The sequence below is a fragment of the Carcharhinus amblyrhynchos genome, chromosome 10 (assembly GCF_965287045.1).
Source record: "Carcharhinus amblyrhynchos chromosome 10, sCarAmb.v2.hapA, whole genome shotgun sequence".
Classification (NCBI taxonomy): domain Eukaryota; kingdom Metazoa; phylum Chordata; class Chondrichthyes; order Carcharhiniformes; family Carcharhinidae; genus Carcharhinus; species Carcharhinus amblyrhynchos.
In genome coordinates, this window is record NC_137333.1 from 53,496,843 (window position 1) to 53,521,261 (window position 24,419).

Sequence of the window (24,419 nt, forward strand, 5' to 3'; positions counted from 1 at the left end):
AATACTGTGAGCTTGCTACACTATCAGAAATGTTGTCTTTCGAATGCAATGTTAAACTGAAGCCCCATTTGGCCTCTGAGTTGGATGTAAAAGATACAATGGCATTATTTCAAAGAAGACCAGGGTACAAGACCAGTGTCCAGGTCAATATTAAGCTGTCAACCAACATTGAAGGAAACAGATAACTTGGTCATTATCGTGTTGTGATTTGTGGGAGCTCACTGTGCACAAATTGTTTCCTACACTTCAAACAAAAAATGTACACATTGGCTTTGACATGTCTGGTATCAAGAAAGGTTCTATATAAATTGAAATCTTTCTCTTTATTTCTCATTAGTATATTTAAAGTACCAATTCCCCAATTTTGAGTGGGGTGGTTGCTCATCCACCTTCCTGTCTCAATTAAAGCTTAAAAAGGGCAGATTGAAGATGTTGTGGGTGGATAATCTGATGTTTAAAATCTGAACCATCCACCCAATCCAACCTACTCCTTTGTATTAAAATTGTCCCTCCCCCTCCCTCAACATAGAATATTAAAACTAAAAAGAGCTTTAAATATATATGTAAAAATACTAGTTTGTGTCCCATTCTGAACTCTACAATTTGGGAAGATGTGAAAGCTCTGAAGAGGATACTCAGTTAGTTCTAGGAATGAAGGTGTAAAGTTGTGTGAATAGCCTGGAGAAGCTGTGCTAAAGAGAAGGCTACGAGGAGATTTAAAAGAGGCATTTGACATTGTGAAGGGTTTAGATAGAGTAAATAAAGAGAACCTGTAGTCAGTGGCTAAAGAACCAATAATGAGAGAGCACAGATTTAAGGTGATTGGCAAAAGTGGCAGGGGTGATATTGGGGAGCCTTCTTTACACAACAAATGGTTAGGATATGAAATGAACTGCTGTTCAATAAGGTGTTGGAGACAAATTCAGTGATGTCTTTCAAAAAGAATTGGATGAATATTGGAAGAAGAAAAATATGCAATGATTTGAAAAAAGAGCAGAGGAATGCAACTATCTAGATTGATCCTCGAATGAGCCAATACAGACTTGATGGGGCAATGGCCTCCTTCAAAGTTGTGTTATTCTATGAGTCTACAACCCTTCATTTTCTCTATTATTGGCTTTCCTCAGTTAACATTTTTCATACATTTTTCCTACTTTTACTTTAAGTAGAAACATAGCCTGCCTTTAGAAAGTTACAATAGCTTTGTCGATTAAGAGAGATGGAAAAGAGCTTTGTTATTATCAATACCCCTTAAAAACAGAGACAGTGTGGAAATTAATGTTAATTAATGTCCATTACACTGAAGAGATGTCAATAGGTGAACTGACCTAGCTTGCAAAATAAAGTGTCAATCAAAGTGTAGTCTATTTATTATTGTTGTCTGTTGCTAACAAAACTAGAGTGCAGTAAATTTTACTTCATATTTCTGAATTATTTGGGAGATGCAGTGCTGTCTGATGAATTTCCAGAGTGCTAATTCTCCACAGTTCCATCAGTTATACTGGAGCAACATCAGATGCTTCCAAGCAGCGAGGTAAACATGGTTGTGTCCTGGTGTCAACTCTCTTTGGTATATTTTTCTCCAAGCAGCTACTGTGTGCTTCTGGGTGAATCAGATGAGGGTGTTCACAGACACACCAGAGCTGAGTCAAGCTGTCTACCTTTACAAGACTGCGTGCCAAGACTACAATGTGTAAAGCCTTGTTTGTGAGTTGCTATTTGCTGAGAATGCCACACTGATGTCTTACACTACTGTAAGTTCACTTATAGTAGCTTGTAGATCAATTCTTCTGAGCTATCAAGGAGCTTGGACTGATAATCAGCATTAGGAAAACTAAAATGATGGGCCAGGACCTAGAGAAACCAACTTCCATCATCTTCGACATCCTTCCTCTGGAAGTTGTCAAAATTTCACATACTTTGGTTCAGCAATCACCAGCAACCTGTTCCTTGAAGTAGACATTAACACCAAGATAGCCAAGGCTACAGCTGTCATGTCAAATTTGAGCAGGCAAATGTGCACCAACAACAAACTAACAGAAGGTTCAAAGCTCTGACTTTATCAGTCTTGTGTTCTCAGCACACTTTATAGTGGTGAACCCTGGACAACTTATTCCCATCAAGAAAGATGACCGAACCATTTCCACCTCTGTTCTCTCATACAGACATTGGGCATTTCCTGTGATGATACTGTGCAGAATATGAAAGCACACCGGAATGCAGTGATTCCCAGTATGTTTGTCCTGTTGAGTCATCGATGAATCCATTGGCTAGGCCATGTCAGCCAAATGGATCATGGCCAGATTCCCATTGACATGCTCTATGGTGAGCTTGCTATTTGACACAAGACCAATAGTCCCCCACATCTGTGATCCAAGGACATCTGCAAGCAAGACTTGAAGTTGACCAGTACTGGAGTCAAAGCAGAGGAATTTCATCCTGCTTAATGGAGTACCTGGAGAAAAGTGTCAGGAAGGGTGTGGAAAATGCAGAGAACTAAATGAAGAACCAGACAGTGGAAAAGAGAGCCTGATAAAAGGAAAAAACATCAGTCAGTTGTGGGCTAACACTATTCTTCTCTGCCAGGTGCAGAAGAGATTGCCACACATGAGTCAGCCTCTACAGTCACAACAGATGATGTTCAATCCAGAAGTAGTGTACACCCTGAGTGCAGTCCATTGTCTCCCTAGCTGGACAAATGTACTCTTGATTGTGTCAGTTAGGTTCAGTGATTGGAACATAAAACATCTTGAAAACTGAAACGTCGCATGTAAACATGTGAGACAATTGTTCCTCCTCCCGTCAGTGAGGACAACCTCCTGTCAATGTCAGGAACATTATTTGAATATATTAACATAAGATTATCAGATATCTATGCCTGAATCATTCTTCCATCAGATATTCCGTCCATGATGGCAGAAAGGCATGAATCACGACTGGTCCCCCAGGGTGTGCATCTGGTGAGCAGACATCCCAGGGGAATTCAGGTGAGTGCGATGCTCAGGGTGAGAGGGTCATGCCTGGGAATTTGGTAACATAATTAACAAATTCTCTTCTTTCTCTTTAAATAATATTTAGAACAAATATGCATAAACAACATTTCAAAACAGACCAGAAAATACATTGCATATTCTGTGGAAAGCATTACATTGCAGGACATGCCTCATCTGGGAATACTAATAATTTCTTTGCACAGGCATTTCTTTTGTAAGAAAATTTGACATTGATGTCTCCCAGAGATTTGTTTCAAGCCCTCAAGATAAATCTATTATTTACTTACACATTTTGTAGAGTGTACATTATCTCACAGGAATGATTATCATGATATTTAATGACCATGCTGCCTGTAGCATGACCCTTGTATAGAATTTTGCTTAGATATGAAATATTTAACAAATAGAATCCCATATACACCACCTCCACTTCAGACCATCAGTGCCCAATGGTGGGACCCCCAACATCAGATATGGGGGAGCTGCTGAAAGTCACCTTCTTGCCCTTCTCTCTGCTGTCCTGAACCTCCTCCCAAAACTGTAATCCACATCCTGCTTCGTTCATGTTTGGAGCCCCTTGTTGATCATCAGCCTTTGTTGGGTGTATCATCAGCAGCAGCCACTGCTCCCAATGGCTTTGACAGGCAGTGATGGTCTGCCAACCTCTGATTTGCCAGCAGATCTTGCCAGGTGGAATTTTTGCCCGTGTTCCCCAATCCTGAAGGAAGATCTGACAGTGTACAGTGACAGTGGTTATGTACCTCATAGACATTTAATTCCATAGGGCCATCCCCATGGAACTGATGGAGTTCTCCACAGGTGGGCAAGAACCTGGTTAGCCTCTTTAAATCCTACCAGAGAGGCAGAGTTCAGCTCAGTTGCTGATAGTTGGTGGACCTACAGTTCCTGATGCTTATAGTGGATGCATTCATTTAAACACAATTTGTCTGCTATACATACTGGGAGAACATGGCCATGACTCAATATGAGTGCTAAAGTCCTCAGAAAAAAAGACTCAGCCAATGCCTGTGCACTAATAGCGATAATAACAAACGATTTAATTGCTCTCAAAACATGACTCAATTACGCTTCCTAGAAACGACATACATTCATTCACAGGGACCTGTTATGTTCAATACTTGCATCTTTTTTGAATTACCTATAAACCTGGGAAGCCTATAGTGCTCTGTAACTTTCTCAGTGATGTTAAAGTCCTTGGCTGGAACCCAGTTCGGGAGGGTGATGGGGTATGAGATCTGCTTAGGAACCAATAACATTCTGTTCAACAAAGATAAATTTTGAGATTCTTGACACTAACTATATCATTATATATATATACACTTGTAAGTTATATATACACTTACAAATAAAGCCACAGGTTTAGAACATTATGGACTTCAATGCAGATAAATGTGTAGTGGTCCATTTTGGCAGGTCCAATGGAATGAAGGAGTACAATATCAAGGGTAGGAGTCTTATCAGTGTTGAGGAACAGAAGGACCTTGGGGTCTGGGTCCACAGGACTCTTAAGTCGGCCTCGCAGGTGGAAGATGTGGTCAAGAAGGCGTATGGTGTACTGGCCTTCATTAATCGAGGGATTGAGTTTAGGAGTTGGGAGGTAATGCTGCAACTTTATAAGACCCTTGTCAGACCCCACTTGGAGTACTGTGCGATGTTCTGGTCACCTGACTACAGGAAGGATGTGGAAGCTATTGAGAGGGTGCAGAGGAGATTTGCAAGGATGTTCCCTGGATTGGGAGGCATGCCTTATGAAGATAGGTTGAGGGAGCTAGGTCTCTTCTCCCTGGAGAGACGAAGGTTGAGAGGCAACCTGATAGAGGTTTATAAAATGCTGAGAGGAATAGATAGGGTGGATTCTCAGAGGCTATTTCCCAGGGCTGAAATGGTCGCAACGAGAGGACACAGGTTTAAGGTGCTGGGGAGCAAGTACAGAGGAGATGTTAGGGGTAAGTTTTTCACTGAGAGGGTGGTGAGTGAGTGGAATCGGCTGCCATTGGTGGTGGTAGAGGCGAACTTGCTGGGGTCTTTTAAAAGACTTCTGGATGGGTACATGGGATTTAATGGGATTGGGAGTTACAGATAGTTCTATGGCCTGGTAGGTATGGATATGATTGGCGCAACTTGTGGGCCAAAGGGCCTGTTTGTGCTGTAGTGTTCTGTGTTTTAAACAAAAATAAACCTTACTATTCAAAGATAAAATAACTTACAACATTAATCTTATACTCTAACATTCAGGGTAAACATGACGTTCATGTGAATTAACAGATGAACTGTGGTCAAACACACCACACTACAGAATAGAATGAATGACAGATATGACTGAAACAGATTCCAAGGGTTTCTCCACAACCCACTCAGATGTTTATCACATTGAGAATTAACCAATCTCACCTAACCTTTGTCTTCCAATTTCTACATTTGAAGATCTTCCCTTGGAATTCTCTTCAAAAGTTGCTCCCACCTGGACATCCTCACAAATGACCCATCTCTCAGGGTTTCAATCTTGCCTTCTGAGATTCTTTCCCTGGATCCCTGAGTACACTCAAGCTTCACCGCCCAAGCATAATCTCAGATCTTCCGCCATGCTAATCAGAACTCCACTGCTCCAAAGGGTTACCTTTGCCCAATGGCCTGCATCACAGAGTCATCAATCTTCAGATTCCTTCTTGAACCTTCAGGGCTTCTCTCATGCCCAAGCTGCCTAAAAGCAGCTCTTTTTTCAAGTTGTATCCTGGTTTTGTAGTTTAACTTAATGGGACCTGTTTCTGGGGCGTTTTTCTGTCCCCTCTTTTTAATCCCTTGCCTGGACTTTCTTTTGGGCCCTCTCCTATCTTCATCTCTGGTTTTGGATCTTCTCCCTGAAACCCAACCTAAGGATCCTGCTCCCTGCAACACGTATTCAACAGCATTCTATATCAGGTCATCTGATAGGCCTTTTCATGTTCTTCTTTTTTCTTCTGAACACAGAAGAAAACAGAACACAGAGCTGGTCCTTGAAGAATATAAAAAGCTAGCATTGCACATGTGCGGCCTGTTCCTGGCTAGCGTCTGCACAAATGCCTGAGGATTGTTGGAAATCTGAGTTCATAAGAACTAGGTGCAGGAGTACCCATTGGGCTCCTGGACCCTGCTCCACCATTCAATAAGATCATGGCTGATGCTTTTGTGGACTCAACTCCACTTACCTACCTGTTCATCATAACCCTTAATTACTTTACTGATCAAACATTTGTCCATCTTTGCCTTAAAAACATTCGACGAGGTAGCCTCAGCTGCTTCACTGGGCAAAGAATTCCAAAGTTTCACAACCCATTGGGAGAAGAAGTTCTCCTCAACTCAGTCCTAAATCTGCTCCCCCTTATTTTGAGGCTATGCCCCCTTGTGCTAGTTTAACCCGCCAGTGGAAACAACCTCCTTGTTTCTATCTTACCTATTCTCTACATAATTTTATACTTTTCTATAAGACCCCCCCTCATTCTTCTAAATTCCAGTAAATATAGTCCCAGTCTTCTTAGTCTCTCCTCATAAGCCAATCCTCTCAACTCTGGATTCGACCTGGTGAATCTCGTCTGCATCTCCTCCAGTGCCAGTATTTCCTTTCTCAAGTAAGCAGACCAAAACTGTACGCAGTATTCCAGGTATGGCCTCACCAGCACCTCAGACAGCTGCAACATAACCTCACTATTTTTAAACTCCATCCCTCTAGCAATGAAGTTCAAAATTCCATTTGCCTTCCTGTTGCACCTACGAACTAACTTTTTGTGATTTGTGCACATGGCTACCCCTGTCTCTCTGCACAGCAGCATGCTGCAATTTTTTACCATTTAAATAATGGCCCATTTTGCTATTATTCCTAGCAAAATGGATGATCTCATATTTACCAACATTGTACTCCATCTGTCAGACTCTTGTCCACTCATTTAAACCCAATCTCTGAACTTCAAACTAAGGTAAGCATAGATTTCACCAAAATGGCAATGCCTTGGTCAACCAATCAGTACTTATTTTTCCATTGGTATAAACTATTTTGATTGTTTGAAATTTGGCATTCTTGTCTTTGTCCTGATAAGTGCAAGGTGAACAGATTTCGCAGCATTTCTCTCTTTTCAGTAATAATAGTTACTGTATTGAATGAAAGAAGCAACTGTCCATCTTAAATGTGAACATTTTCAAATTTTTGAAGTATTACTGCCACATGAAGTGTGTGAAAGTAGTTATATTTAGAAATTACTATTATATATAGGCAGATATTAAAATAGAATACAGTTATAAAATTAATATTATAAAGAGACGATATTTGTTTGCGCATAAGGAGCACAATTTGCTGATCACGAAATTGGGGTTTGGAAAACAGCAAGGACTGTAAAGGATTTCAGAAACACAGATTTGTTAGTGGAATAGGCAGATAAAACTAAAGATGAAGGTTGAAGTGATACATTTTAGGAGAAAAAAATAAAAAATGTTTTAGTTCTTTGGCTATTTAGTTCAATACTTTTGTTGTTGATTATTACATTGTATTGGTTGTACATGTTTAGCATAATGTCTACTTAGATTTCCTGTAAACTATACCATTCAATTTATTGTTACCAATTAATATACACAATACAGAAATGTTTTAAGTGTCAAGTTGTTCTTTAAGAATTTTCAAATAACATTACCTTTGTTTGTGTATTATTTTTAGCTTATTCCCCTCCAATAGAGAATCACATTCTACCTCTAACTGGGAATAATGACACACTGGATTACAAGACCTCACTGCCACAAATCTCATCAGGAAGATATTCTCCTCTTCCAAAACACATACTTGGAGAAGATGACATCAGCAGGTAACTTTGCAGTGGACACTGTTTTGTGGGTATTTATTTTTCATTTTGTTTCTAATCTACATGTGTTTTTAGAAATGAATCAAAGCAAATGTCAAAATCTATGTGGAAAAGTGAAAACACAATGCAGAATGTGTTTTGAAGCACTTATTTCCTTCTACACATTTTCTATAGCTTTATTGAGACCATTGTTGCATTATATTTTAATGTTACTTTATGCTTGCCAAGTATACTGTGAGATAAATCCTTTGCTTATCCATTGCCACCGGAACTATATATAATATGGTGTGAAATCTATGGTTGGCTTTTTTTCACACTTCCATAAATGCACGAGAACACATGATATAAGAGCAGAATTAGGCTATTCAACCAAAGAGTTTCCTCCACCATTTAATCATGGCTAATAAGTTTCTCAACCCCATTTTCCTGCCTTTTCCTTGTAACCTTTGATTCCCCTATTTATCAATACACTCAATGACCAGGCTTCCACAACCTTCTGTCGCAATGGATTCCATAGATTCATCACCCTCTGGCTGAAGAAATTCCTCCTCACCTTGGTTCTAAAGGGTCATCCCTCTCCTCCGAGGCTGTGTTCTCGGATCCTAGTCTGTCCTACTAATGAAACAACTTTCCCATGTCCACTCTATCCAGGCCTTTCAGTATTCTGTAAGTTTCAATTAGATCCCTTTCATCCTTCTAAATTCCATTGGGAATAGTCCCAGAGTCCTCAAACGCTATCTGAAGCTTTTAATTCCTGAGGTCATTCTCTGGAACATCCTCTGGACCCTCTCCAGAACCAGCACAACCTTCCTTAGATGTGGGGCCCAAAATTGCTCGTAATGTTCCAAATGTTGTCTGACCAGAGCCTTATAAAGTCTCAGCATTATGTCTCAAAATGAATGCTAACATTGCATTTGCCTTTCTAATGACCAACTCCAGCTGCAAGTTAATCTTAAGTCAAATGCAAGTCCTATTGCACTTCTGATTTCTGAATCTCTCCCCATTTAAAAAATAGTCTACGCCTCTATTCTTACGACCACCATGTGTAACCTCACACTTTTCCACGTTGTATTTCATCTGCCACTTCTTTGCTTCTCCCCTAACTTGACCAAGTATTTCTACAGCCATCTGGCCTCCTCAATACTAGCTGTCCCTCCACCTAAAATAAAGTTTATTTATTTGTCACAAGTAGGCTTACATTAACACTGCCATGAAATTACTGTGAAAATCCTCTCATCGCTGCATTCTGGCACCTGTTCAGGTACACTGAGGGAGAATTTAGCATGGCCAATGCACCTAACCAGCATGTCTTGCAGACTGTTGGAAGAAACTGGAGCACCTGGAGGAAACCCACGCAGACACAGGGAGAACATGCAGACTCTGCACAGATAGTGATCCAAGCCGGGAATTGAGCCTGGCTCCCTGGCACTGTGAGGCAGCAGTGCTAACCACTGTGCCAGCATGTCCCCCAATCTTTGTGTCATCTGTAGACTTAGCCACAATGCCCTCAGTTCCTTCAGCAAGATCATTGATGTATAAAATGAAAAGTTGAGAGCCCAACTCAGGCCCCTGCGGAACTCCACCAGTCACCAGTTGCCATCCTGAAAAAGACCCTTTCATTTCTAATCTCTGCCTTGTGCCAGTCAGCCAATCTTCTATTCATGTGAGTACTTTGCCACTAACACCATTGGCTCTTATTCAGCAGCCATAATTTTGTATCAGTTTTATATAGTAGCAGTTTTACATAGTAAATGGCTTTAAAGGAATATTATTCATAGCATTAAAAAAATGGAAGTCACTATGTCTGGTATGATTTATTATTTAAAACCTGATGTGAAACAGTGATCCTGCAGCTCATTGGTGATGGAGTTCTTGCAGTGGTGTGTGGAGTTTGAATCTCTGTCTCAACAATGCTTTGAAAGATGCTATTGCCAGTCTATCGATTCTCTGTGGAGTTTTTTTTGTGATATCAGAGCTCTGCGTATTGAGCGAAAAATATTGACCAAATAAATTGAGGGAGGTTATGAATTATTCTAAGACCATTACTGACGCATATCGGAGGTAGAAAATAAATTGTCATATGTACGTACAATGACATTTTAATAACACTGAATATCCTTTTGACTAATATAGTCTGTGGTAAAAACGGCTGTTCATATAATGTTCAAAGACACAAACTGCAAGTAAATTTCATTAACTATTGGAGACATTATGTGCTTGAGATTATGTTCCTAGTTGGAACATAGTTGGCCATAGTTTACTGTTAAAATTACAGTGAGGCTAAAGCCATTCACAACTGTTCATGGGTAAATTGGATAATAATTTCATCTGAGCGCAGATCCATAGTTTAATAGCAATTCATTGTCTTTGATGCGCTGCTACTCTGGTTGAAGTCTTGAACACCTGGAGGATCAGGAAGAAATTCTCACGCCTCATTTGTCTGACCCTTTTTCCCTCTAAACCCACACTGACATTTGTTTGGAAACCATTCTCAATCATCAGCATTTGCCTTAAACCTATTTAATTGGGGTGGGGTGGGGTGGTGATTAACATTTGCCTGCCTACCACTGGTGGGTAGCCAATTCAGCAAATTAAAGTGCCAAATGGAGGGCACTGTTCATCAGCCATCTGGATTTTCTGGCCACTGAATGGGCACTCAGATATGGGTGGGATCCGTAGATGGAAGGGTGGGGGCCTCCTGTGACAGGTCAGGGCTGAAGGGTAGTGGGGAAGGATGGTGACGGTGGTGGTGGGAGACAGGGGACGGGAGGGGTGGTGGTGTGGTGGGTGGGCAGTGCCAGAGGCAGATCAGCAAGAAGCATGCGGGCTGTGCAGGTTATATTTGCAACTACAGAATATCTTGTGGAGGAGAACTCCCTCTGTTGTAAGAGCCTAGCAGCTGTGGCCACTGCATATATTTTGTACCAGTACATCTTGAGAGAGTGCCTCCAACTTGAGGTGTGCTCGGAGCTCCCGCCTCCTCTACAGCATTGGCATTGCCTATCTCTTTCTGTGGGGCTGCTGGCAGCTCAGAGTCTCATGCACTGACATTGGCCCTCTGACCTGCAAGCCCGCCTCCATTCTTAATTGTACGGGGCTCCGAGAAGCCAACTGTCATTTGGCTGCCTCCAATTTCATTTTCAGATGAAACTTGAAATGGTGGAAGTCAAATCTCAAACTTCTCCTTGCCTTACTTAGAAATCAGTTGAATGTTGTGAGTTGCAGCCTAAATATTAAAGCTAGAACCTGTATTTTAGTTACTGAAGTGGAAAACCTCATTGCACCATTGTAAAATGTGATGAATTCAAAGTGCTGGACAGTTTCATTTTGTAGCAAAAACTGATAACATGCTTGACTGCAGCTGGGTTTTCTTGTCATTTGAATGGCATCTCCTGTTGCTTGTGTGCATTCTGGCACTGAGGAAAAGAGTGCCAAGACAAACAGCTGTGACATCTGAATACATTTCACTTAAATGCAGGTTCTATATTGTGGAAAGCTTGCTTCTTGATTTGCAATATGCATCCACTGTTTTGTCCATTTCAGTTGAATGGTTATTAATGTTTTAGTTAAATGATATGTTTAACATTATTTCTAAATGTGAATTGCTACTACATTTAAAAGAATAATTCAGTGCTCTTCCCACACATATAAGTAAAATTTTAAAAAAATCTTCACTGATGTAACCTTTAACTATATGTAAAGAAAATGTGATTACTAATTCTACTTGTTGAATATGCTATCTGTAATAATCTTACTGAGAGAAATATCCATCACCAATCACCCTTTATTTACAGTGTGTTTGAAATGCTGTTTAGTGGCTACAGAATGCAGGTCAGCCCCAAACCTTTCAACTGCCAGACTGAATGGAGCCAGCTGATCTGAAACCCTCTCACCCTCCTGCTATTCCTCCCCTATTGGTGAGCCTCCACTCATCTAATAAGGGAGCTCATATTCTACGAGGCCCATGGGTAGATCTATTGATGATCCTTCATGGTCATCATAACAACCCTGGTCACATTGTTAATTCCACAGACTAGTCTATCTCGCAATATGTGGAATATCAGGCATGCCGTCAACAGAATCACTTTCTGCTTCTTGTCCCCCTCAATATTATTAGACTGAAAAAATGCACGTTCTGCGTATTGAGCCCAGTCTTCTATGCTTGGATCATAGACTTCAAGTTTATCAAAAAGAGCATTTTTCTTACTGGAGAATGCATGTCTCAACAATAAATAGATGGTCTGGAGGGAAGAAAGAAACTCACTTTACTTTTTGCAATCAATGTAATAATTTTACCAAGGCCAGTCTTCTGTCACCAATTATCTTTACAGTGCGTTTGAAATGTCGTTCAGTGACTACAGAGCGCAGGTCAGCCCCAAGTTTTTCAGCTGCCGGCCTGAGTGGAGTCAACTGTTTTAAACCCCCTCCCTGGCTACTTCTCTCTTGGGTGAGTCTCCACTCACCCAATAGGGGAGTTTGTATTCTATGATTCCATGATGCCCACGGGGAGATCTATTGCCGATAACCCATTGTCATCATAACACTATCATAGCTGCAAGAAAATGTAAGAACATTAATGATTCTCATTAGGATAATGAATGGACACAAATTTTGCTCTGTATTTAATGGCAAGAAATCTCAGCTGTAGTTTGGGGTATGCTGAGAAGAGACTTATATTCTCTTATCAGAAGAAAGGGGAATTCATTGAAGTAGGTAACTCAGGTCAACTATAAATGAATTAGCTAGTTAAGGAACATTGGCAGATGTTGCTTGCCCTGCGTACTGTAGGCTGTGGGAATTTCCAAAGAAGGAAAGAGAAGAAAATAAATTTCCTATTTGACTGACAAGATATTATTGTCCTTAATTTTCCTGAAGACTTCTTTCATGCAGTACATCATTGTACTTGTATATGAAAACAGATTTATCTCAGATGTGGAAAACATTACCTGCTTCTTAAAAATCAATAGACTCAGTATTCTTTGTGTTCAAGTAGCAAGCTTTTAAATCCATCCCCTCATCCATTATCCTTGTCAACAATTGTTGGGAAAAGTAATATTGTATTATTAAGTGTCAGAGCGTGCATGTGAAGAACAGTTTACCTGCATTTTAATGGGAATTATTTTACTTGAAGCATCCTGTTTTTGAAATTTCCTTGTTGAAGGTAAAAGAGCATTTTTTCTGTGCTCTCAAATTATGGAGTTTTGCAGTGATATGCTTATGGTGGTATCAATATGAGCAAATGTTTACATGTATGAAATAACTGCAGCAGTGAAATGGTTGTCTGTTACACATTTTTTCACCATAACAATGTTCATATATCCCAAACAATAAAAAAAGCCTATATATTCTCATTTTCATCCTTCAACTGATTTCATATCCTTGCACCATCTAACCATCCTTCCCATCTGCCAGAAGAGGCAGATAAACATAGATTTGTAGTCAATTTAGGAGCCCATTGTTAATAATTATTCCAGGATGCTACAAGAAGCATCAGGCAAGCGCAAGTGAAGGTAGAGACCTTCATTATATTCCATAATAATTTAACCAATGAGGTGGAACAGAATTGACAGAAAGAAAAATTATTTTGGACTGTCACTGCAAGACTATTAAGATTAAAATCTCCTCAATTTTGTCAGCGTCAATCAAAGGGCGCTTTTTTTTATAGCTTGATTACTATAAACATCCTTATCTAGAGAATTTGCATACTTAAATTACACTCACTTAAACTATTTTGTAATCAGCAATCCAATGCTGCCACAGAAAATATCCTGCCTTTGGGATGTTCAAGCAGTGGTTCCACTGCTGCAAGCATTCTGGAGGAGTCCAGCAGCACTCTCAACATGTGATTTGTTATGATGTGTTGTATCCTTCACAGCCTTAACATTATGAAGGCACAGCCCTAGCTGCCAGGAATATGTTGAGTAGCTAAGGAGGATAAGAAGGAAGCAGATGAACAAGAGAAAGAGTGGGGCAATCAGAACCTCCCTTTCCCAACTGAACTCTCCATGATTGTTTCATCAGACTACAATTCCAGTGAACACACTCCAAATCTCTATTCTGTACTCATCCCATGTCTTACCTTCCCTCTGTCACTGACTGTACTACTTGGCCACAATGTTAAAATATAATTTACCATATAACAAGCATTCCAAACTAACTTATAAAGCAAACCAGTCAATATTCCATAAAAAGGTTGAATAATTACCTTCTGCATTCCATTACTGTGCTTTACCAGTATCTTTGCCTGTCTTGGTGCTCCTATGCAGTGCTATCCTAGCGGTTACAGCATGGCTGGTGAAAGATACTGACTTGTAGTAAGAAACACAGCAAGTGATCTTGCAGGATCCACTGAACAGCTCTGGGCCTTGAGACTCCACCATCATCAGCAGTCTGGGGTGACTGGCTGGTGGGTAACAGTTTGGGTCCTGATTACTCTATTATTATTGTTATCAATGAACATGATGACAGCAAGCTGTTTTTGAATGACAATAAACTGAGATTACATGAAAAAAGTCTGAATTTCCACGCCAGTACCCAGATGTAGCTTGGCTTTTGCTTGTGCTTTGATGAAAGCTGAGACATCATTCATCTGGTGCTCAATCATTATTGGGTTACAAGTGTTCGCATGGAGTTGACCATCAGCTCCTATAAATTATGGTATCCATTTTATCTATTTTATAGATTTAATTTTCCTGAGAGCATTGCAGAGATTACATTAATTTATATAATAAAACCAAAATACTGCTGGTCAGAAATCTAAATAAAAACAGAAAATGCTGGAAAACCTCAATTCTCAATCCATGCTAGTACATTCTCTCCAATCCCATGTACTCTCATTTTGTTAACTTGTGTATCAAAAACCTTCTGAATATCTAAATATACTGCAACCACTGGTTCCCCCTTATCTATTTGGCTAGTTACATCCTTTCAAAACTCTAAAAGGTTTCCAAATACAATTTCCCTTGCATTTGTATATATTGTATGTTAACTCTGCCTTATTTTACTCTTATCCTACTATTACTTTCTAAATGTCCAGTTATCACATCCTTTATAACAGATTCCATCATGTCCCCCACAACTAATGTCAAGTAAAGAGGGCCTTAGTTCCTTGTTTTCTCTCTCCCTCTTTTCCTAAATAGTGTGGTGACATTTATTACCTTCCAACCTGCAGGAACTGTTCCAGACTCTCTAGAATTTCAGAAGGTGACTACTAATGCATCCACTATCCCTACAGTCTCTTCTTTTAACACCCTGGGGTGTAGATAATCAAATCCAGGGGATTCAGCCTCATTAATTTCTCCAGGACTACACTTTTACTCATACCAATTTCTTTCAGTTCCTTATTCTCTCTAATTCCTTGATTGTCTAGTATCATTGGGAGTTTTTTTTGTATCTTCCTCCATGATGATCAAAGTATTTGTTCAGGTTCTCTGGCATTTTCGTATTCCATTATAAATTCTCCTGTCTCTGCTTGTAATAGGCCTGCATTCATCTTGGCTGATCTTTTCCTTTTTACACATCTGTAGGAACTTCTACAGTTGGTTTAGTTTCTCACCAGTTTATTTTCATATACTAGTTTTTCTCTCTTTATCTGTTTCTTGATCCTCCTCCTCAGGTTCTAAAATGAGGGACTCCTCAGGCTTACTACTTTTTTGATGACTCAATAAGCCTCTTCCTTTGAATTCATAAAATCTTTAACTTCTCTTGTTAGCCACAGTTGGATCACATTCCATGTTTGGTTTTTGTGCCCCAAGGGTTTGTATCTTTCTTGCAAAGAATTTATTATTCTTTAAATGCTCGCCATTGTCTTTTTACCTTCCACCTTTTAATGTAGTTTCCCAATCAACCAGAACCAGCTTGCTCAATTCTCAATACTTTCACAACATGCTTTGTTTAGATTTAAAATATTACTTTCAGACTGAACTACATCACTTTCAAACTTAATATAAAATTCTATCATATTATGGTTGCATTTCCCTAAAGATTCCTTTCCAATAAGATTATTAATTAGTTCTTCCTCCTTGCATAATGCTGGACCTAAAATAACCTGTTCCCTTGTTGTTCCCTCAACCTACTGTTCTAGATATCATCTCATATACATTCCAAGAATTGTCCTCCACAGCATTAGTCAAATTAAGTTTACCCAGTCTATATGTAGATTGGAGTCCCTTAGGATTATTGTATTAACCTTATTACATGCACCTCTAATTTTCTGGTTTATACCATGCCCTGCATTACTATTACTGTTTGGTCACATATAAACAACTTCCATCAATGTTTGCTCCCCATGGTGGTTCTTAGTTTCACCCAAACTGATTCGAAGGGTGGGATTCTCTGGCCATTCATGCCAGCGGGATTCTCTGGCCCTGCTGTAGTGAATGGAGATTTGGCTGAGTGCCAAATTCTCTGCCCTTGCTGGCAGCCAGAGAATTCCAGCGCACAGCTTTGATCTTTCAGTTAAAGAACCTCTCTCGTGAATATACTGATCACATCCTTTATTAACCACTACCTCACCGACTTCTCCTTTTGCCTATCCTGCCTAAATGTCTAATACCCTTGTATATTCAGTTTCCAGCCTTGGTTATCTTTCAGCAATCTCTCTGCATTGATAAATAAATTTACATCTATTTATGCCATCAATTTATCTACTTTGTTGTAAATGTTGTGTTCATTTAGATGGAATACTTTTAATGTTGCCTTTTTAAATTTTTCCCATTTTTTGACCCAATTTGATTCTGGCTTATGTTTCCTCTGCCTTCCAATTTTACTTACTGCTTTTCTTCCTACCATTACCAGCGTCGCTTTTCTCCTACCTGAATTCCCTCTCAAGTTCCCATCCTCTTGCCAAGCTAGTTTAAATCCTCCCCAGAAACACTAATAAATTCCCTGCTGGAATATTGGTCCCAGTCCTGTGAAGGTCTCACTGCCCCAGACCAGTCCAAGTGCCTCAGGTATCTAAAGCCCTCTGTCTTGCACACCTATCCAGCCATGTGTTTATTTTTTTTTCTGTCTTCCTATTTCTGTACTTACTATTACATGGCATTGGGAACATCCTGAGATTATAGCCTTTGTGTTTGTTATTCTCAGATGAAAGGATTAATAATCAGTGTAATTTGTTAAAATAGGCTTTGGCAGTGCTTTATCAATTAATTTTTCACAGAGGCATTTGCGATTAAAGTTGTGAAATCAGGTGTATCAAGCTACAAACTTAGCCAAATTTGGCAAGAGCTTCAAATAAGCCTGCATAGCCCCAAGAGTAAACCATCTATGACTATAACACAATGACCAGGATTCTCCCATCCCCCATGCCAATTCCTTAGCGAAGTGTGCCAGGAGAATCACACTTCGATCGAATCGTCCAGAAAGGAGCTATGCTCAGGAATTATCTCACATGAAGCGTAGGCCTACAGTCCATCGTACTTCGGTTTCATTGTTCTGCATTGCTACATCACCTCATGTTGAGATATTCTGGGAAATTAATTGAGGTGGGAAATAATTCTTGCACTTGAATCAGAATACATGTTTGTGAGAGTTGTAGCATGTCTGCTACAACTCTCACCAACTTCTACAGATGCAGCATAGAAAGCATTCTTCCTGGTTGTATCACAGGTTGGTATTGCTCTTGCTCTGTCCAAAACTGTAATAAGCTACAATGGGTCATGAACGAAGCCCAGTCCATCACTCAAACCAGCCTCCCATCCATTGACTCTGTCTACACTTCCAGCTGCCTCAGAGAAACAGCCGGACGTACTCTACCACCAACTTCCATGGGATAAAGATACAAAAGTCTGATGACACGTACCAACCAACTCAAAAACAGCTTCTTCCCTGAAGCTATCAGACTTCTCAATGGACTTACCTCGCATTAAGTTGATCTTTCTCTACATCCTAGCTATGACTGTAACACTACATTCTGTACTCTCTCTTTTCCTTCCCTACGTAAGCTATGCATTCCCAGTATAGCATGCAAGAAACAATACTTTGCACTGTATACTAATACATATGACAATAATTAATCAGATCAAACATTATTAAAATAAGGGGAGGAAAAGCAAAATACTGCAGATGCTGTAAAATCTGAAATGAAAATATTATTGGAAACATTCAGCAGGCCAGGTAAACTATCCAACCTGCTGATTTTTTTCAGTGCTATTGTTTGGTTCAAATAGGAAACTATTCAATAATGGAATACTTTGTGTATTGTGGAGATGTAATCTTATACAACCTTATACTAAAACCAACAGCTGCTACTGTTGACATTTTTGTTGGCTCACATGGATGTATAGAGTTTTGTAATTTGGCTGCTGTTGAACAAAATGTCATAAGAAGTCTCGCAACACCAGGTTAAAGTCCAACAGGTTTATTTGGTAGCACAGCCACCAGCTTTCGGAGCGCTGCTCCTCCATCAGATGAATGGGATTTTAGTTCACAAGCAGGGCATATAAAGACACAAACCCAATTTACAAGATAATGGTTGGAATCCGAGTCTTTACAGGTAATCAAGTCTTCAAGGTACAGACAATGTGAGTGGAGAGAGGGTTAAGCCACAGGTTAAAGAGCTGTGTATTGTCTCCAGCCAGGACAGTTAGTGAGATTTTGCAAGCCCAGGCAAGTCATGGGGGTTACAAATAGTGTGACATGAACCCAAGATCCTGGTTGAGGCCATCCTCATGTGTGCAGAACTTGGCTATCAGTCTCTGTTCAGTGACTGTCATGTGACATGAAGGCCACCTTGGAGAATGCTTACCCAAAGATCAGAGGCCAAATGCCTGTGACTGCTGAAGTGTTCACCAACAGGAAGAGAATGTTCTAGCCTGGTGACTGTTGAGCGATGTTCATTCATCCGTTGTCATAGAGTCTGCATGGTCTCCCCAATGTATCATGCCTTGGGACATCCTTTCCTGCAGCATATCAGGTAGACAATGTCACTGAATTGCAAGTGTATGTCCCGTGTACCTGGTGGATGGTGTTCTGACGTGAGATAATGGCATCCGTGTTGATGATCCGGCATGTCTTGCAGAGGTTGCTGTGGCAGGATTTCGTGGTGTAGTGGTCACTGTTCTCCTGAAGGCTGGGTAGTTTGCTGCAGACAATGGTCTGTTTAAGATTGTGCGGTTGTTTGAAGGCAAGAAGTGGGGGATGTAGGGATGGCTTGGCGAGATGTTCGTCTTCATCAATGACATGTTGAAGGCTCCTGATGTCACAGCTTCTCCGCTCCAGACAACCGCACAACCTCAAACAGAGGTTATCTGCATTGTCCGCAGCAAACTACCCAGCCTTCAGGAGAACAGTGACCACGACACCACACGACCCTGCCACAACAACCTCTGCAAGATTTACCAGATCATCGACACGGATGCCATCATCTCACGTGAGATTACCATCCACCAGGTACACGGTACATACTATTGCAACTCAGCCAACGTTGTCTACCTGATATGCTGCAGGAAAGGATGTACACTGGGGAGACCGTGCAGATGCTACAACAACGGATGAATGAACACAGCTCGACAATCACCAGACAAGAATGTTCTCTTCCTGTTGGGGAACACTTCAGTGGTCAAGGGCATTGGGCCTTTGATCTTCGGGCAAGCGTTCTCCAAGGCGGCCTTCATGACACATGACACACGACAACACAGAGTCGCTGAGCAGAGACTGATAGCCATGTTCCACACACGAGGGTGGCCTCAACCAGGATCTTGGTTCATGTTACATTATCAGTAACCACCATGACTTGCCTGGGCTTGCAAAATTTCACCTGGCTGGAGAGAATACGCATCTCTTTAACCTGTGCTTAACCCTCTCTCCACTCACATTGTCTGTACTTTTAAGACTTAATTACCCGTAAAGACTCGCATTCCAACCATTATTTTGTAAATTGAGTTTGTGTCTTTATATGCCCTGTTTGTGAACTGAAACCCCAGTCACCTGATGAAGGAGCAGCACTCCAAAAGCTATGGCTTGTGCTATCAAATAAACCTGTTGGACTTTAATCTGGTGTTAGAACAAAGAACAACCCAGCACGGGAAACAGGCCCTTCGGCCCAACGAGCCCGCACCGCCGCATCACCCTACACCTATTCTACCCTGCGTGTCTATGAATGGAACCCCTAACTTAGCCAGATTCAGGGGAGAATAGTGTCAATTTGGTAAAACCAATCAGCCTAAGAGCACATCTTTGGGGTGTGGGAGGAAACCGAAGCGCCTGGAGGAAACACACGCAACCACAGGGAGAATGCACAAACTCCCACAGACACAGGCCCAAATCCATATATCTGCACAGCTAGCAGTGCTAGTCACCGAGCTGTTGCGGCGCCCGTCTGCTGGTCCAGGATCAAGCACACACACCGACACGAAGTACTAGGCCACTCCTGGAACCTCCAAGAGCAGCCCACGCACGACCCACCGTGTGCATGCCCCTCGTTTGACACGAGGTGGACCTCCACCTGCGGAATAAAAAGACAAACGTTGATCTTACAAGTCTGCTTTTCCGGTGTCTCCCGAGGTTCTAACCTTATTTAATAGCCCCTACCATAACCCTCCATCCTTGTTTCACTCATGTGTCTATCTAAATGAACCTTAAACGAGTCCAATGTTCCTGCCTCCACCACCCTACTCGGTAGCGCGTTCCATACCCCCACAACTCTCTGTGTAAAGAACCTTCCTCTCACTTCCAAATTATACCTCTCCCCCCTCACCCTTAAATCATGACCTCTCGTATTTGTACCCAGTCTAGGGAGCAGTCTCTCACTATTAACTCTATCTATTCCCTTCAGTATCTTATATACCTCTATCATGTCCCCCCTCAATCTCCGTCTTTCCAAGGAGAATAGTCCCAGTTTCTCCAACCTTTCCTCGTAACCCAGCCCCTCCATGCCAGGCAACATCCTGGTAAACCTCCTCTGCACCCTTTCCAGAGACTCCACGTCCTTCCGGTAGTAAGGTGACCAGAACTGGACGCAGTACTCCAAATGCGGTCTAACCAACGTTCTATACAACTGAAGCATTTGACGGCAGCTTTTATACTCTATACCCCTTCCTATAAAGGCTAACGTTCCATAAGCCTTCCTAACAACCTTCTCCACTTGTGACGCAACCTTCATGGATTTGTGAACCTGCACTCCCAGGTCCCTCTGTATTTCTATACTCCTAATCTGTCTACCTTTTATCACATAGCTCCTCTCTGCATTATTCCTTCCAAAATGCATCACCTCGCATTTGTCAGGATTAAATTCCATCTGCCACCTATCTGCCCAATGCAATTCCAAGTGTTGTGAGACTTCTTACTGTGTTTACCCCAGTCCAACGCTGGCATCCCCACATCATGAACAAAATGTCACCAGTTGAAGCGTAAAACTTGAGCCTCAAACCCTTCACTCCCAATGACCTTTCTTGGAGTTGTTTGAACTCTCTGAAAGGTTTTGTGAGTTGCAGCTTAAATATTTAGCCCAGATTCTGCATTTTAGTTAGTGTAGTGGAAAGTCTAAACATAGCACTATAAAATGTTTTAAACTGATGAGGTGCAAAGAGCTCAGTCAGTCTTGTCCAACTGTTTCATATTGGTGGAGGTAGGGGGTACACATTTCAAACCTTTTCTCACTCAAGGGGCTGATGAGCAAATATTGGAAAAATACGATTTGACAGAACAGTTAGATATAAATTTAGAAAACTGAGGTATGAAAGGAAACAATCTGCTGAACAAAAAAGATCAAAGTAATGAATTGATTTAAAAAAAAGCAATAATAAAGATGAGTATTTAGTGGAATAGGGATTAGAGGTAGGGAATGTAAAGGGGAGAAAGAGAGAATGAGGGGAGAACAAGGATATGTACGGAGGGAGAGTGTGTACAGCGGGGAGAGAGTGCATGCATCTCCCCCCGCACACACACTGCCCCCTGTACGCACTGTCCACCCCACACACACTCTTCCCCCACCACACGCACTCTTCGCCTGCCCCATACGTGCTCCCCCCCGCACGCACTCTTCGCCCACCCCCCCCGCCCCCAGCATGCACTCTCCCCCGGTTGCACTCTCCCCCCTGCACATATCCTTGCTCTCCCCTCATTCACTCTTTCTCCCCTTACATTCCCCCCCATTAATCCCTCAGGCAACTCCCTCTGCTCCCTCAGATTCTCATGTCACTCTCTATTTCTCTCTCTCACTCACTCTATTTCTCTCCACTTACTCATTCAAATACCAGTGTGCCCTGCTTTAGTTTGCCCAGGTCCCACATTGGCTGTCTTGTGTCCTGCACTGGTTCCCTTATGCCTGCTCTAGCTCCCTCACATCCTGTTCCCTGACCTTGGAACATATCTCAAAAACTTACTCTCCCTCTGTTTACTGCTTGTCCAATCATAGGCTGGTTTCTCTCTGCATTTGCTGCTGATGGGTCACGTAAGCTAGCTTTACTGCACTTTTAAAAAATGAATCAGTTGAATATTCAATAAGTTTGGCATGCTGAGTCTAGAGGCCTCAGCAGCTGTGATGTGGCCTGCGGGCCATGAATTGGACAAGTCTGGGCTAGATGGTTTAATTTTTCAGTGAAAGCTGATAACTTGCTGACTAGACTCTTGGTTGTCCATTTGAATAGCACCTTCAGTTATTTGTGTGCATCTGGCATTAGTCGTAAGAGTGCCAAGACTAGTAGCTATTAGCTGCTTGAAGCAGAACCTCAAAGGTAATAATCTGACTTTAAAAGACTTCTGGATGAGTACATGGGGTTTAATGGGATTGGGGGTTATAGATAGGCCTATAGATTGGTAGGTGTTGATGTGATCGGCGCAACTCGTGGGCCGAAGGGCCTGTTTGTGCTGTAGTGTTCTATGTTCTAATCTCTGGATTTTTATCTGAGCTGCATGTAAATTGCGGTAGGACAAATAAGTTTAAGAAAATGAATGTGTGACTCAAAGATTGGTATAGGAGAACTTGGTCTAGTTGGGGGCAGACTTTCACTTTTGGAGGCCCCATGCTCTGCCTCTATATCAGAACCTCCATGACGTCACATTCTCTCTCCCCTCTGCCCCTGTTCCTGCTCCCATCCCACCACGCCTGTCCCACCGTTCCCGCCCTACCACTCCTGCCCCCGTTCCCGCCCCACCACTGGTGATGTCAAGCCCCGTCTACCAATTATGTCAAATTTCTGCCCAAATGACATCATTGACCTCCTGACCACACCCACCCTCAGTTCTCACAATGCAAGTCACAAAATTACAGAAAAGTACATAGTTCAAAGCTTCAATGCTTTTTAACTTACAAAAACAAGCCCATAATTGATCTATTCAAATCCACAATGCAAGCCACAGGAACCAAAAAGGTACAAATAACACAAATCACTGCTTACAGCTTCAGTGCTTTGTAATCAATGAAAACAAGTCTATAATTCAAATTCAAATCCACAGTATAAGCCACAAAAATATAAAAAAACACAGATGACAAATCACTCCTTAACTACTTTAGTGCTTTTTAACTTATGAAAACAAGCCTGTAATTAATCAAGTGAAATCCAAGCCTAGCTGTTGTCAGCATTATGGTAGGGATGATCAATATTGCAAACTATATGTCTTGAAATGAACAAGCGTGGAACTGGCCAATGAGCAACAAGATGGAAAACTCAGCTAATGATATGACTGCAGCACAGTGCATGAGCCAGAAAATCCATTGTAAAAGCAAATATTCCAATCAAGTGGAATCCAGTAAGTCCAATGTTATAATGTAACCAATGATAATATGCTGACCTGGTAGACAATGTAACCACTGACAAAATGATGTATGGTCAGCTGATCCAGCATAAATATGAAGCAACTGGGCACTGTGGGGAGCTTGTATGGTCCAAGGCCCGAAGTGTTAAATAATGAAGTTTATTTATTAAATCTTTTTATTTGATTTACTTTCTGAAGTTAGTTCTTTTATTGCTTGCAACTGAAGTACTCCTGCTGCTGGATGAACACTGGTAGCAGAGGAAAACCCATTGTAGCTTGGTGTTTGTTTTGTAAGATCTGAAGTGGTGTTACAGACTCAGGACATTACCATGGGAGAAGGTAGAAGCAACTATGCATTGTTTGACTGTCCCAATGTCTTTTCGGATGCTGACCCATACCGACAATGGAAGGCAGAAGTGGAAATGTGGACCCTTGTTGGTACCATACTGAGGAAAAAGCAAGGTATGGCTTTAGCTTTGTCACTTCTGTCCAGAAATAAGATAAGGAGCAAAGTGTTTTCTCATTGGACTGCAGATGCTCTAAATAAAGAAGAAAGGTTGCAGCTTCTGTTGTGATATCTAGATAAGTTTTACCAAAAAGATGAGTTTTTGGAAAATTATGAAAGGTGGATGATTTTTGACACTATTAGAAGACAGGCAAACCAGTCCATAGAGGAGTATATCATGGATTTTGATAGGGCTATAACAGGCTAATGAAATTTAATTTGTAGATTCCAGATGTGGTATTGACCTTTAAGTTGTTGGACCGTGCGTGTCTGTCTCAGATGGACACTCACCTGGGAATGACTGGAGTACAAAGCTAAGGAAACAGAAGCCCTCCTTGATCAAATGATAGCATTATTAAAAAAGTTTTTTGGGAAACAATC

At 41.2% G+C, this 24,419-nt stretch overlaps 1 protein-coding gene across 10 annotated transcripts in view; it reads left to right on the forward strand.

Moving 5' to 3' along the window:
• The window catches only part of dlg2 (discs, large homolog 2 (Drosophila)), a 941,559-nt gene that overhangs the window by 504,865 nt on the left and 412,275 nt on the right, over positions 1-24,419 (forward strand). For all 10 annotated transcript variants that reach the window (XM_080197062.1, XM_080197064.1, XM_080197065.1 and 7 more), the window contains one exon: positions 7,696-7,840. In XM_080197062.1, coding sequence (XP_080053188.1) covers positions 7,696-7,840 — 145 coding nt within the window. The remainder of the gene's footprint in view (positions 1-7,695; positions 7,841-24,419) is intronic.